This window comes from Podarcis melisellensis (genome assembly GCF_964234715.1).
Source record: "Podarcis melisellensis genome assembly, chromosome: 7".
Classification (NCBI taxonomy): domain Eukaryota; kingdom Metazoa; phylum Chordata; class Lepidosauria; order Squamata; family Lacertidae; genus Podarcis; species Podarcis melisellensis.
The window spans coordinates 38,459,111-38,473,300 of record NC_138539.1 but is presented as its reverse complement, the minus strand read 5'-3'; the positions used below and the strand labels follow the sequence as shown (position 1 = coordinate 38,473,300).

General features: G+C 45.7%; 1 protein-coding gene across 7 annotated transcripts in view; it reads left to right on the top strand.

Moving 5' to 3' along the window:
- The window catches only part of RGS20 (regulator of G protein signaling 20), a 46,699-nt gene that overhangs the window by 17,459 nt on the left and 15,050 nt on the right, over positions 1-14,190 (top strand). The window contains exon 3 of one of the 7 annotated variants that reach the window (XM_081917660.1): positions 5,928-6,236. The exons of 2 other annotated variants lie outside the window; for them this stretch is intronic. In XM_081917660.1, coding sequence (XP_081773786.1) covers positions 5,928-6,236 — 309 coding nt within the window. 4 more of the 7 variants (XM_081917659.1, XM_081917656.1, XM_081917658.1 and 1 more) reach the window with 4 other exon arrangements.

Here is a 14,190-nt window from a genome sequence, read left to right as displayed (position 1 = left end):
GCCCTTTCCAAATAACTGCCTTCTTTGTTACTGCTGGCCACTGACATTACCTGGCCATCCAGGGACAAAGTGAGGTACAGGAACCCCCAAATGAACTTGATACTTCAGGGGAGAATACAACCCCAATCAAAATTAGTTGCAAACCTCCACCAAGAGCAGAAGAATCTTCAATTGTTTGTCTTCCAGACATCCATTCAGAATTTCCAGTGCTTCTCTAGGGTTAGATGATTAATATTAAAAGGTTGAGAGTTGAATGTCATCAACCTACTGGTGACACTTAAACCCAAATCCCCAAATGACATCACCCAGAGGGTTCATGTAGACATTAAAACTCATAAGAAGCTGGCTTCTGCTTTTTATCAATTGCTTTTGAGAAGCCAATTCCCCCCATTTGACAGTTTGAAGGTGGTGTGGGTGGAAGACCTGGGGGAAACTCTAGGCCAGCTGTATGGCGGGGGGGGGGGGTCTGGTCTACCAAGCCCTTCTCAGCTTTTGCCAATACGCAGAACTCTCTCAAAGTGGTGCACACTGCCCAGGCTTGCTCATATATTGGGTCAAGGATCTAATTGCTGTTGGTGAGACTGCCCAGATAACCGTGCCTATCGGCTTATGTTCTGGGGCTGTCATTTTGTTTCTGTTTTCTGGGGTTGAAGGATGGAGAAAATTACATCCATAATTGTTAAAGAGCCAAAGTTATGTCTGCTCTCCATATTTGAAGGAGACAAAAACACCCTACTAATCAAACCTTTGATTTTGTTCCTCCTGATCACAGCCCATTTAACTACAACCCAGGGCTGGAAGGTTCCTTGACCATTATAATGGGCATGTGGTATAAAAATACAGTTTCCTTGAAGATGCTAACTCATAAATTTAAAGGCACCAAGGGTTCTGCCATGCCACAATATTTTGTGACCATATGGGTATCTCTCTCTCTCTCTCTCTCTCTCTCTCTCTCTCTCTCTCTCTCTCTCTCTCACACACACACACACACACACACACACACACACACACATTCACTCTTAACTTATATCAACACCACTCACACCATGGATCGCCTTGTTCTAGTCAAGTGGGTTATTCATTTAGAAGAACCTTGGACCTTGTGCTCTTCAAACTCCCCCGCCCTATTTTTGCTCTGCCACTAGTATTAGTTGTAGGTACCCTTACCATAGTTTCGCTTGTTAACGATTTTGTTTTCCATGTTTTTGGGTTGCTTCTTTTTCAGGGTGTACTTTTTTGTCCCGATGTCCATTTTATATATACTGTACGTGTTATACCTTCTTCTTCTTTATAAGCACAAAAGGTTATAAAGAGCAGGAAAGGACGGGAGAGTAAATCTTACTGAATTGTTGTTAACTGCTGCATTCAGCAGTATGTGGACTTTGGAAACATGGATTAAAAGTAAGCACTTTGGGGGCCTATATAATGCTCAGAGACCTAGAGGCATTATATGTGTGTGTGCTTTAAAAGCAAATAGGAAACAGGTGATATTAAAAAGATAAATATAACAAATAATGGCTTCATTTTTTCAACAAACTTGAGCTTGGCTGGATCAGAGCACCCTGCTCTCTACAGAGGCCAACAAAGTCCTTCTGGGAAGTCTGCAAGGTGCGGAGAGAATAGCCTTGCCTCATTTTTGCTCCCTAGTAACTATTATTCCGTAGCATACTGGTTCTGAACCTAGAGGTTCTCATAGCTATGGCTCTGTCTCCCATGAACTTCTTTAATCCCTGTTAAAGCCACATAAGCAAGTGGCCAGCAGACATCCTTTTGCAGTAAATTCCATACATTGTGTGTTGTGTGAAGAGGTACCTTTGGAGGGCTGACTTGAACTACCAGAAAGCTGGGGCCTCCAGAAAGTAGCTTTGCAACCCTACAGCCCTACAGCAGAAGCAGCCAGAGTGGTGGATCAGAGCCATGGAGCTACCTTCCCAACACAGGGCTTGCTACAGCTTACCTGGAGAGGGCAGGGAGGGCAGTTCTGCACCGGCACACCAGTGGAATTGCTGGATTGACTGCAGGGGTGTCCATGTTGCCCTTCCCTTGGGGCCACTCTGCCCTGCCGCAACCCTATCCCCATCCAAGTAGGTTGTAGCATCTCCTGTGTTGCGAAGGTGACTCCATAGCTGTATCTGACAATTTCCTCTCCCAATGGCAGAGAAAGAGGGTCCGACCTCAAAGACGGAGATTTGGTTTCAGGTGCCTCCTCCCCACCGCCTCTGTGGCTCTTGCCCTACTGATGCTGGAAATCCAACATAGATAGTAGGGTCACAAAAGTGGTACCAGGGAGTGGGTTGATGTGTACCAGAGCGTGGCATTGATCCAAAGGTCTTCCCAGTCTCTCAGTCTGCCTCCAAATGAGGGAGAAAACTGCACCATCCTTGGATCTGACATAATAAAATTCTCTCCCTTTGGGGAAGGGTTGTGGCATCTGTTTTGCATGCAGAAGGCCCCAGGCTCAGTGTCCAGCATGTCCAGAAAGGGCTAGGACCGCTGGCAAACCGCCACCATGGACTAATGGTCTGGCTCAGTATAGGGCCGCTTCCTTGGTTCTAAGTTCTTAATGGGATGGAAATTGCTGCTGGATAAGGCAGTTCAAGCACCTCTGGTTCCCCATCCCCCTGGCGCTTAGCATTGTAGCCTAAGTGTATAAATGCAGCCCTTTTCTATGCCTTTCTGCTTCTCTTCGGTGCTGTTTACATCCTCCTAAGTGTGCCTAGAATTGCAATCATAATGGAACCTTCTTATTCTCCTTAAAAGCACAATAAAGAGAAGGGAAAGCTCTTCATCACAATCACCTGCAAATGCATATTTCCTTTTGTTTATGGAGGAATATTATTAAGACTCTTATAATACAGAACTCTTCATCAGATGGCCAATTCTCAGCTACAAATAAGGCCAGATTCCATTATAAGCTCCTATTTCCTAGTGAAGGGGTTTACAATTTAGGAGCCAGCAACCAATCAAGGTTGGAGTTAGCCATATTTTTTTTAAGCTCACAGTGATTCATTTACCATTAATATCTCCAAGATAGGCAACAGATGTAGCTTTCCCAAACATGAAGATTTCTGATTGCCTTGAAAACGTTAAAATGTACCCTATCAATTTTTTAACTGTTTTTATTTATTTTCATAGTACCGAAGATAAATTTTGAGAAAACAATTGCTACAACAGTAAAAAACAGCAACAAGTAACTTGTCCTGATAAAATTACAGACTTTTATCGTGCCATGTGTTAAAGTTTCATTTAAACTCTTCCAACTCTACAATTCTATGAAACAGAATAATATTTCAAAAAGCGTTATGCATTACATATTAATCAACATGGAATTGGAAATCAAAAGTGGGATAGTAACCAAAAAGGAAAAGCAGTGTGGAGTGCTTCTGTTCAGGATTCCAGATACCCAGTCCTGCCATTTTCCAGGATAGCCCCCTGCTTTTTTTAACACAGGGGAGCCACCCAAAAAAAAATAGAGGGGGGGCAAACAAACTGGGCTCCTAGGAGTTGGTGCCCCTGGGCCCAATCTTAGTAGCTCTTGAAATTAAGGAGCTTTGGATCCTGTGGTTATAAGGTTGCTTCCACCATAGCACTGGAACACCCTCTTTCAGGGACCAGGACCAGCTGAGACTCAGGTGAGCCAAGGATGGGGAACTTCCCCCTACGTATATGGCCGTGAAGGACTTAACTGGCATAGCCCCATTGAGCCCAGACTTGGCTGGCCCAGCCAGAGGTCTGTGTGCTCCAAATTCACTCATCCTGGAGGATCTTGGGTTCAGATTGTGCTACAATTTGTTTTTCTGTAAGAAATGGATAGAATCATTTTCTTTCATTTCTCCCGTCTCTTTCTTATAGCAGGGGCTCCCAAGCTGTGGTCCGTGGACCACCAGTTGTCTGTGAGCTTCATTCATGTGGTCTGTGTACTGTTACTTATATCCTCAGCAGTTTTCAAGTGGACCATGGTGTGGGAAAGTTTGCGAAGCCCTGTCTTATAGGACTGGTTCCTGAAACTGACAAGAGGTGCTGCAATGCATTTCTTATCAAACTGATGCATACTGTTGCATCCAGGAACATTCTGTAGGATGGAGAAGAGGTCTTGGTGTGCTCTGAAAGTGACAAGACATTAAAACTGTCCAACTAAAGCACAGGTAAATTAACTCAAAAATCTGCAAAAAGCCCCCAAGAAGCACTGTGAATTTATACACACTGGATGCAGTCTGTAGAGGCAATCTTTGAGTGTTCTTAAAAATGAGAAGAAATGAAAACTCCAATCTGAGGCATAAAACAATATGAAACTTGTGAGGTTTTATGCCTTTGGGGAGTAGCACAGTGATTGTACATTTAAGGCCATTTAGATAGACAATGTCAACATTACAAGTGTTTACTGAAAGGAAATTGAAGCTAAGAAGGTACTACAAGTTTCTAGCCGCTTATAACATGGGGACCTCCATCACATAAAAATAACATGGCAGGCCTGAAACGTGGCAGGTCTGATGACTTGGGGGAGTAGTACAATACCTGAAAAATGAACGACATTTGGCTGGAAAGTTCTAAAGTTGTAGGCAGCAGAAAACAGGCTTTGTCTCCATTGTGATCAATATAGTTATTTTATTTTATTTTATATTTATTAATAGCCCTCCTGTCCTCCCAAAGGAGTCTAGGGTGGCAAACAACCAGTGGTAAAATATGTTTGAAATATATTTAAAATAATTCCAATACAGATGCAGACTGGGAAAGATCTTGACTAAAAAGTCTTATTGAAAGAGGAAGGTCTTCAGTAAGCAATGAAAAGACAACAGAGATGACACCTGTCTAATATTTGAGGGAGGAAATTTCAGAGGATAGGTACCACAACACCAAATGCCCAGTTTCTACATTGTGGAGACTCGAGAGCAGACCTCCTGATAAGATGGCATCTGTAGGTTGCCCTCACTTGCAGAGAACAGTGATTGTCTGGATATACAAGGGGTGAGATGATCTTTTAGGTATCCTGAAACTGAAGCAATTGAATGCAAGTTCCGTTTTTAAAAAATATTTTAAACACGAGGTGATGGCTATACATTTGCACTGTAGCTGGGATTGGAGATTCTGTCGACACGGTTTGGATGAATCAACATGAAGCTCCTTGGGTGGTTTTCAGTAAAATATAGTCACAGCAGCACACATGCCTGGGCACCATCAGATCAGGCCAGACATATGCCCAGCAGAGGGCAACAATGACAGAGCCAGCCAGCACATGAAGTCACATAATTTTTGATACAAGAGGTTGGCCATTTTGTACGTTCTTTTTCTTAGGACTTTTTCTAAATTTCCAACTGAGTTCTAAAGCCCACATCTGGAAATAGGAGATGCAGAAGATAGGATGCAGAAGTGTCCTAGAAGTGATCAGGAGAAGTCTTGATGCTGGATTATCATGCTTTATATTAACATGATTCTTGTTTAAACAAACACAGTTTATTCCAGTACCTGGCCCTCTTCCTTAAACTGAAAGAGGATCCTGACATATGTTTACTGCTTGCATGCCAAAATGGCTTCTTAGCAGTTTACAAGTATAAGATCAATTGTAAAATCCATGCATAATTGAAATACACAGTTAAACAATTCCATCAACACATTAAAAACATCCATAACTAAAATAAACAGTAAAACATGCCAGTGTAAAGCATAATATTTAAAACAGTTTAAAAACAATTAGATCAGAAAGTTCAAGTTCAGGGAATGCTGGCCTAAGCAGGTGTGTCCTCAAGAGCCTGTGGAATGCCAATACTGATGGGGCCTCTCATATTTTTGCAGGGAGTAGGTATGGTTAGGCTTGTACTGTTAAAGCCAAGCAACTTGGATCAAGCTAGCTGGGCATGCTGGTAATTTTTGTTTTGTATTTCTCTCTCTTTCCTTCCCCGCTCTGTCCATGTTTTCACCCAACCCCCTAGATTCTCCAATCCCTCTCTGTCCTCCTTCCCAGCTTCCCTCTCTTGTCCAGGCCATGCTTTCAACCTTTAGCCTACCACTCATGCCTTCCATCCCTACCAGCTGCCCCTTTCTCTAACATCTCACCCTTCCGAACAGGGACTTTGCTCCGGAGGGAAGCGGCAGCTCTGGGTCCGCTCGACGCCTTACTAGGAGGCCTCTTGGCAGAGCTGGCCTTACGCAGCTGCAGCTCCTCGGAGCCCCTGAGATGCTCTAAATGTAAAGAAGCAGCATTCAGGACACACAAGACTTTCTCAAAACAGCACAGTGATGTGAGTACCACTTGCTTGAACAGGATCCCCCTGGGGGAAATAGGAGCAGCTCATCCACATCCCAATCCCCTCTTTTTAAGGAGGTTGTGTGCAACACACTTGTTTCTAAATAGGAAAGCTTACCCATAAGAACATATGGAAAGAAACACTCTGATTCATTAGCCTTCACCTTTGCTTGTCCTCAAACATATTTGCATTCAGAAGTATACAGCCCCAGAAGCTGAAGGAGCTAATAGCTGGTTTTCGAAAACAGAAAGGCAATGGTGCTCAAGCCTGTCTAGAATTCACTCGCTGACCTCAAGTGGCTGCTGGCTGCATGGAGCTGGCTGCAACGATTGACTGTCAGTATCACACATAGTCTCAGAGCATAGGCTGCCTGTACACACATTGAGATGTGGAAACAGGTGATTATGTGCCTTTGCTCACCGTACATATAACCTTAAATGTGAACTGGGACTATGTATGTACATTTGTTTGAGAGATGTTCACACAATCCATTTGCTATAATTATTGAATAATAAACGAATAAATGGGGTGATCCAGAAGTGGGGCCTGCTTGCATAGACTTAGAATCAAGGTTGCAATTATGGTGTGAGGAAGCATCAGGTTCTGAGACTGAGCCCAGGCTCTATTATTATTATTATTATTATTATTATTATTATTATTATTATTATTATTATTATTATCTGTTAGTCTTTCTTTTTCTTCTGGCTTACAAAACGACCTACAAACAACAAAACGAACAGGAAAAAAAACCCAAACAGATAGACTGAAACCAAGAAAAGAAAGAAATACAGTATAAGCATCCCGCCCACTTCCAAAAGGCCACACAGATAGTTAAAGGCCAAAGGCCTGGTTATAGAGGAAAGTTTTTGCTTGGCTTTAACCCTTTCCTCTACCACAAAGGGCCTCCCAATTATCCCCGGTGTTTTGTATCAGGGGCTGAGTTCATGCTCAGAGGCACTTTTTGGATTGTTGCAACTTCAGGGCATGGAGTGAAAGTGTATGGAGTGGAGCAACAATGACATCATGACACCCGGATTCGAAATATGCTTGTAAATAAGTCCCGGGTCCCAGCAGCTGATTTAGGGAGGTGGGGGTCAGCTTTGAGACCTTCCAGAGCTGGAAGGGCAGCGCGGCTTCTGAGCTAGGCGAGAGACTAGGAAGCGGTGGGGACGAGAAGCTGGTGGCGGCGGCGCTTGTTTTCCTCCTCGGAATCTCGGGTTTCCGAGCCAATCCAAACAGGATGCGAGCTGTCGTGGTCGCCGCGGCTGCCTTGATGAACGCGCTCGCCTCTGCCGGTAACCAGGGAGCCCTGATTCAAGCTCCCGAGAAGCAGGAGGAAGTGACGCCCAGGTTATTTATGCATCGAATCAATTTCAGTTTCGGGGAGAACAGCGCTGCTCTCTCGCCCTCTCCGAGCGCGAGCCAGGAAGCCCTGGAAAGAGAGGCAGGAAAGGCAGTGCCTGGAAGCAGCAGCCGACTCCTGGCAGAGCTGCATCACCTGATCGCTTCCATGCCAGCCTCTTCGCAAGGCGCTTTTGCTCGCCTCGCCTCCGCAAACAAATCTGGGGCAGGACTTTCCCTTGCAACCGCGCGTTTCCCTTACAGAGGCTCTTAAGGGTTCCGTTTAGCACTTAAGCCTACCTAGCGTGCTGTGGGGAGAGGGGTGGGTAGGCGAGGCTTTTTCTCCAGATCCAATTTATGCCGCGATTTCTTCCACATTGCATTTGATTTCTTCTGCTTAACAGAGAAAAATAAGCCCTCGTGAGGTTTAGTGAAAGAAGACGTCCCTGCCCGTATCCAAGAGGGTTCTTCCGTCCGTTTAGATCGTCTGATAAAGCGGTCAGGATGTCAGAGGGGAGCGGGTGGCTGTGACGGGCAAAATGAATGCCTCTGTCTTTTCATCTCTCCTGCACAAACACCTTGTTTACCCCTCCATTTCTCCTCCCCGAGGGAGATCCGAAGCAAAGCCGGAGCCTCCCTCTTCGCTACCCGCCTCCTCCCCCTCCCTCCCATCTGTTTTCACAATGTGTTTGCTGCAGATGTTTGTGGCTCCAGATGTCCGTTGCATGGGCTGGCATCCGCGCGGGCACGTGCCCGTGTGTGGTGTTTTCAACAGCCGGGGCGCTTCTCCGGGGGCGGGCAGAGGGGGGAGCCGGCGAGGGAGGCGGGAAAATGACGGCGCGCTGCAGAGAGCGCTTGGCCGAGAGCTGTCCAGGGTGCTGAATCGCGCCAGCGGAGGCGAGCAGGCGCTTGCTTGGCTGAGGACGGTCTCTCTCTGGGGTCCCCGGGCTCCGTTTCCCGGCGCCTCCAGTCCGTGTCTTCCCCTCCACGTCCACCAGAAAGGCGCTGAGGTGGAGGGTAGGCGGCCACCTGGACATTGTGGTGCCTGAGAAGAAAGGAAGTTGGGGACCGAGCCCGGGTGTGGACGCTCCAGCAGCCCGGGCTTCCTAGGCGAAGCAGAGAGACGCATGCGCATGGCGGGCGAGCTGCCGTCCCCGGCTGAAGAGCCCGCTGCGAACGGATGTGAGCAATGCAAAGATTTGCACCCGGCTCCGGAGATCGAAGGGGAAATTGTAAGTACCCGGCAGCCCCTCGGACTCTGCACCGAGACCGGACGGGGAGCTGCTCAGGCTCGCCTGAGCGGGCTCAGCTGCCTCAGGCTCAGCTGCCTGAATGGTGTGTGTGTGTGTTTCTGGTGCACTGGTAAGAGCCCCCGGTAAGTAAAGCTTGCAGGGGCGACTTCCCTCGCCTACCACTTGGGCTGGTGTGGGCTTCCTAAGCTTTTCAGGCGCTCACAGGTGAGTCGCCCAGCCTCATGCCACAGGTGTTTGAGGTTCTTGGGACCTGGAGGCTCTGCTCGGAGGAAGATATCCGTTCTGGGGAGGGAGGGTGCCCGGGTGGAGAAGCAGGCCAAGTAGAGTGTCTCCGGGGTTGGAGAGGGGGCTTCGTGTCGGCATCTCCTCCTGAGGGGTGGGGGGTAGGCGCAACTGGAAAGCAGCTGCGGGATGGGGAGCATTGCTGGGCATGGCCATTGGCAACAGGTGCTCTGTCATCCTTGGTGCTGAGGAACGGGGAAAGCTGTTTAGGAGTGAGCTCTACCATGCGGAAGGGTAGATGGAGAGGGATCCATATCCCTGGCCAGGTAGAAGGCAGTCTCGATCCCCGCTACGGGAGCTTGGCTGGTAGAGGCTCGGTGACCCCAGGGCGCTTGACTTGGCATTTGCCCCGTGTCCACCAACCCAAGAGTCCTCCAAACACCAGGTACTCGACTGGATCCTGCCTGGGTCAGCGAGGGGCTCTCCGTCCATCCAGCCCTGCAAGAGAGCCTGTCCTCAAGGCTAAAGGAGAAGCCGCCTAAGCGAGAGTCAGCTCTGCGGGCGATCCTCGTGAACGCGCAAAAGGGCTGGGAAGGGAAGCGATTGGAAAAGTCTCCTGGTTACGTCCATGTATATTCACATATACTTAACCGGGCGTGAAAGGTTGAGAAAGCGAAGGTCTCTTTTTTTCCTTTCCATCCGCCTTTCCTGCACAGCTGGTAGCAGTTCCGCCCTCGCGTGGAAACTGCCTCCTCCCCGGTTCCCGCCTTACCTGTCGGCTTCATTCCGGGAAGGCTTTCGGTCTAGATTGGTGCCGAGTCAATTTCATCCTGTTCGGCTTTGCTTTTTCGCTGAAGGGGGAATGGCAGGCTTGTTTTCGCCAGCACATGATCTTAACTGCCCCTTTTCTAAAGTTAAGGAGCAAAAGGACAAGCAGTAAGCGAATCCATAGCCAGATCTTTGCCCGCTTCTTCCGACAAAGTCCCTTGGAACCGAACGCCAGGGGGCGCCGTTTGGAAAGAGGCCGCAGGGACCCCTCCTTGCCTGTTAAAATTAGTTTATATGGAGTATTTTGGACGCAGAAACACACAACGCAAAAACCCCAAGCTAAGAAGAGTAATGCATATAGACAGGCTCACATACATAAATCACTGGGTGGATTCATAATTGCAGGAATAAGTTCATTTAACTGCACATCCCTATTATCTAGGCTCTTAAATGGTGAAGGGTAGTTTAGCTATTGACATTCTCACCAGACTAGTCATATATTAACACCTTGTTTGCACATGAATCATGGCCATGGGGGGTATCTGCCTAAGCCTTTAAAGTATACATCTAAAATGTAAAGCATAGGTTTGTAAACGTTATGCATCATACAAATACATTCATCATGGAACCAAGACTGGCTGCAGATCTCTGTCAAGCTTATGCCCTCAGGGGCCAACTTGGGGTTGGCATGATCCTCAGTTGAGAACATTGACCTTAGTGGGACTTACATATATTCAGCTAGCTCTGGATCATGCCTACAGTCACAGTGTCAAAACCCATTCATTAGTTTCCGTATTAGTAGGTAATATCCGAAATATGCAACACAGCATAAGCCAGAGTGAAATGCAAACCACTAACCATACAATACAATCTATGGCTGATACTATATATATCACATACATGTGCACATTTATATCCCACATTTTCTCCAAAGAGCTTAAGTTGCCACACACACTTCTCCCCCTTTCCATTGCATCCTCAGAACAACCCTATGAGGAAGGTTAGCCTGAATGATAGTGACTGGTCCAAGTGAGTTTTATGGCTGAGTGGGCATTTGAACCCTGGTCTCCTGGTCCTAGTCCAACACCAAGTGGCTCTATGTTGTCTGTCTAGTTGTATGAATGCAATAGGCTTGGAAGTCAGAAGTTTTCTGACTATATACTGGTGCATACACAATCTGGGGTTTGGGCACAGCTCAACCAGTTGGCCAGTTATTGCAGTGGAACCTCAACAGTTGAAAAGCTGGTAATATAACATAGCATGTCTTAAAGCTGCTCCATTCTTCTATTCCCACTCCAATACTTTGGAGGTTATGCTGTTTTTTATTATGTAAGTCATGAATTATACAGTGTCACGTTGCAGGGAAACTATCCATTACCCCATAGTGAAAAGAGTACCTAGTGGGTATTTTTAAAAAGTCAATTCTGCAGCTAAATTGTTGATGTTCCAGCAGCTAAACCACAATACAGTATTTCATTCAAATATAATTATGAACGTCAGTTGCACCAAGAATATTACTGGCCCACTAATGATTTTCTTCATTTTGGAGTCTTGTATTAAAAAATAAATTGTAGAATAAACTTGCTCCTAAAGGGCTGTCACTACGCTACACATCATCATAGTTCCAATACAAAAATAGGAATAACACATAACCTTTTAATAACCTTGAGAGTTAAAATTTCCAAATAGCAGAAAAAGATGAGCCAAATGGTTTTAAAAGTTCTGAACAAGTCTTTTTATGGGGAATCTTACCTACCTAATAGAAGGCTGGAGGATATTAGAAAGATGCAGGTTTTTTTATAGTAATTGAAATCGTTTTATATATTACTGCAATATGTGCTACAACCACACATTGAAGTACTATTATACACTCTGTTGGAAATATTCAGACACAAACATTTTCCTAATGTGGATTTTTCTGATATTTATTGAAAGTCCTTTTATGCACCTCCTGGAGCAAATCCTAACCAAGGCAGATTACAGCAAAATTAACTTCATATATATAGTAGGCTTCTTTAGCTTCATAATGACAGCAGGAGTATTATGCTTCCAAATCATTCACAGAAAAATGCACTTGCAATAGATTGCTTCCAGTGTCAGTGCTACTCAGGGCAGATCCACTGAAATTAATGGATATAACTCTTAAGGTATACTAATGTCCATGGGTCTGTTCTGATTATAACACAGTGGAAGTAGAACATAGCCATCGTGGTAGAAATGACAAGCAGGTGACCGAAGGGGAGGGGCAAGGCAGCTGAGAGTTGTGCATGGTGTGGGCACGGTGGTGGAGAAAATCTGATGCTCCTGACCCTGCACCCACACTGAGCCCCCCTCCCCCGCCTTGTCCCAACCTCTCTCAATAAGCACCAGTAATGCACAGTGTAGGGAAGCTGAGATAGCAATGTCACACCATCTGTTGATGCATCGTGATGAGCAGCCATTGATAGCCTTATTCTCCATGAATTTGTCATCATTCACACACACACACGCGCGCACACACACACACACACACACACACACACACACTGATTTTAACCAAAGAAATAAACATGCTGAAATCAATAGGCTTAGAACCCAAACAAAGATGGCACTAAGAATATAAGAAGAGCTCTGCCGTATCAGGCCAAAGGTCCATCTAGTCCAGCAGGAATCCTGTTCTCACAAGTCAGAATATCCAGATTGGGGAAATGGTGCAGAAGAAAAGGGTGAACCCGTATCTTGGATCCATGACCCGGATCCAAAGAACAATTACTCGGCTGCTGTTGATAACTTCCACCACATGTCTAATGTGGTCCTTGGAATAGCTAAAGTTTGGATTGTGCCGCTGATTTTAATCTAAACTCATTTTAAAACACGGCATTGAAAACACTAGCAGGATAATATTAGTGGAACTGTAGAGGTTGCTTTATTTTGTCATACTGTAACATGCTGTTGAAAACAGATAAACAGAGATTATCTTACCTGGCCATCTTTCTTATTTTCTGTTTTATTATGACAGTAACTGGCACTTTTAAATGTCTCAACTTTGCAAAACACACTTCCTTCAGGCTTTCTTCTGAAACTCCACTTGGCCAGCTTTGGGGACCCCACAAAAGCCTTCAAATGATCATTGGGGGCAGTCCATGGGTGGGGAACTGGCAGCCCACATGCAAGATACAGTCTGTGGGACCTTTGGATCTGACCTAGGGCTTTCTCTCCTTGGCTCTGCCCCATGTGGCATTTAGGCTTAGGCAGTTGGCACCCTTCATAGCAGCTGGGACAAGACCATATGTGGAGAGCGTATGTTAAGGTTACCAGATTTTTTTCAATGAATCCGGGGACACTTTTCAACTTCAATGGATTTTGTACGGGGACTGATTTGTAAATCCGGGGACTGTACCCGGGAACTGGGGACGTCTGGTAACCTTAGTGTATATGGCACTAGCATCCTTTGCATAATAGCCAATCAGGTGTTGATGTCATAACAAATGCACACCAGCATCTCCTTTGTGTTTAAGGGAGTCATGCCTTGCCATTGGGCAAGCTGGATTGGACACAGGATACCTGGTCCCCCATGCAATTTAGGATTCACCTGTGGACTCATACCCTAGCATAGCAGTATGAGGATTCCAACAGAAGAGTCCAACTCAAAAGGCAAATGAATATGAATCAATGATTGTGCGCTCCATGATGAGTCACCCTGAGGCAAACCACCATGCTGACCAATACAGTGTCAGTTTCTATTTGATCAGAGTCAGATTTCAGCACTTAATACAATAAAATCTGAGTCATGGCTCATACACTGCCACATGATTTCAGCACCCACTATGAGCTGTCTGATTCCTTGGTGTGAATCACAACATACTACAGTGAAATTGGCTTTGTTGAGGCCATTCATAAGAAAGCCTGGGGAACAGAATGCTCATTGAATTAGACCTTGACAGGAGTCAGTTGAGAACATCGGCTTCAGCAGCTGTCTGCTCAGCTCCATTTTGTTAATTATCAAGTGGCTCATAGAATCACAAACTAAATCTATTCAGCAATATATATATCATACCCACACATGCCCACACCCACCCACTCAAAGTGAGTTTAACTAAAGCAGTACACTCAGATGTAACTATTTTAGTGACTGACAAACTAGCTAATGATTTTTCTGCATTTAGAGTTCCTTAAACACACACACACACACAGGTGCGTCAAGCTGCTGCCATGTTTAGGTGTGATTCAATCAACTACGAGCAAATTCAGGTTGCACAATTAAACGTGATTTGCTGCTCTTGCACAACAAGCCCACTTCCCCTTCAGCACTGGATTTTTTTGTGCTGTAAGGAAAGTGATGGAGAAAATACAGTGGGAAGTGTATGATAACACTTGCTTGAAGC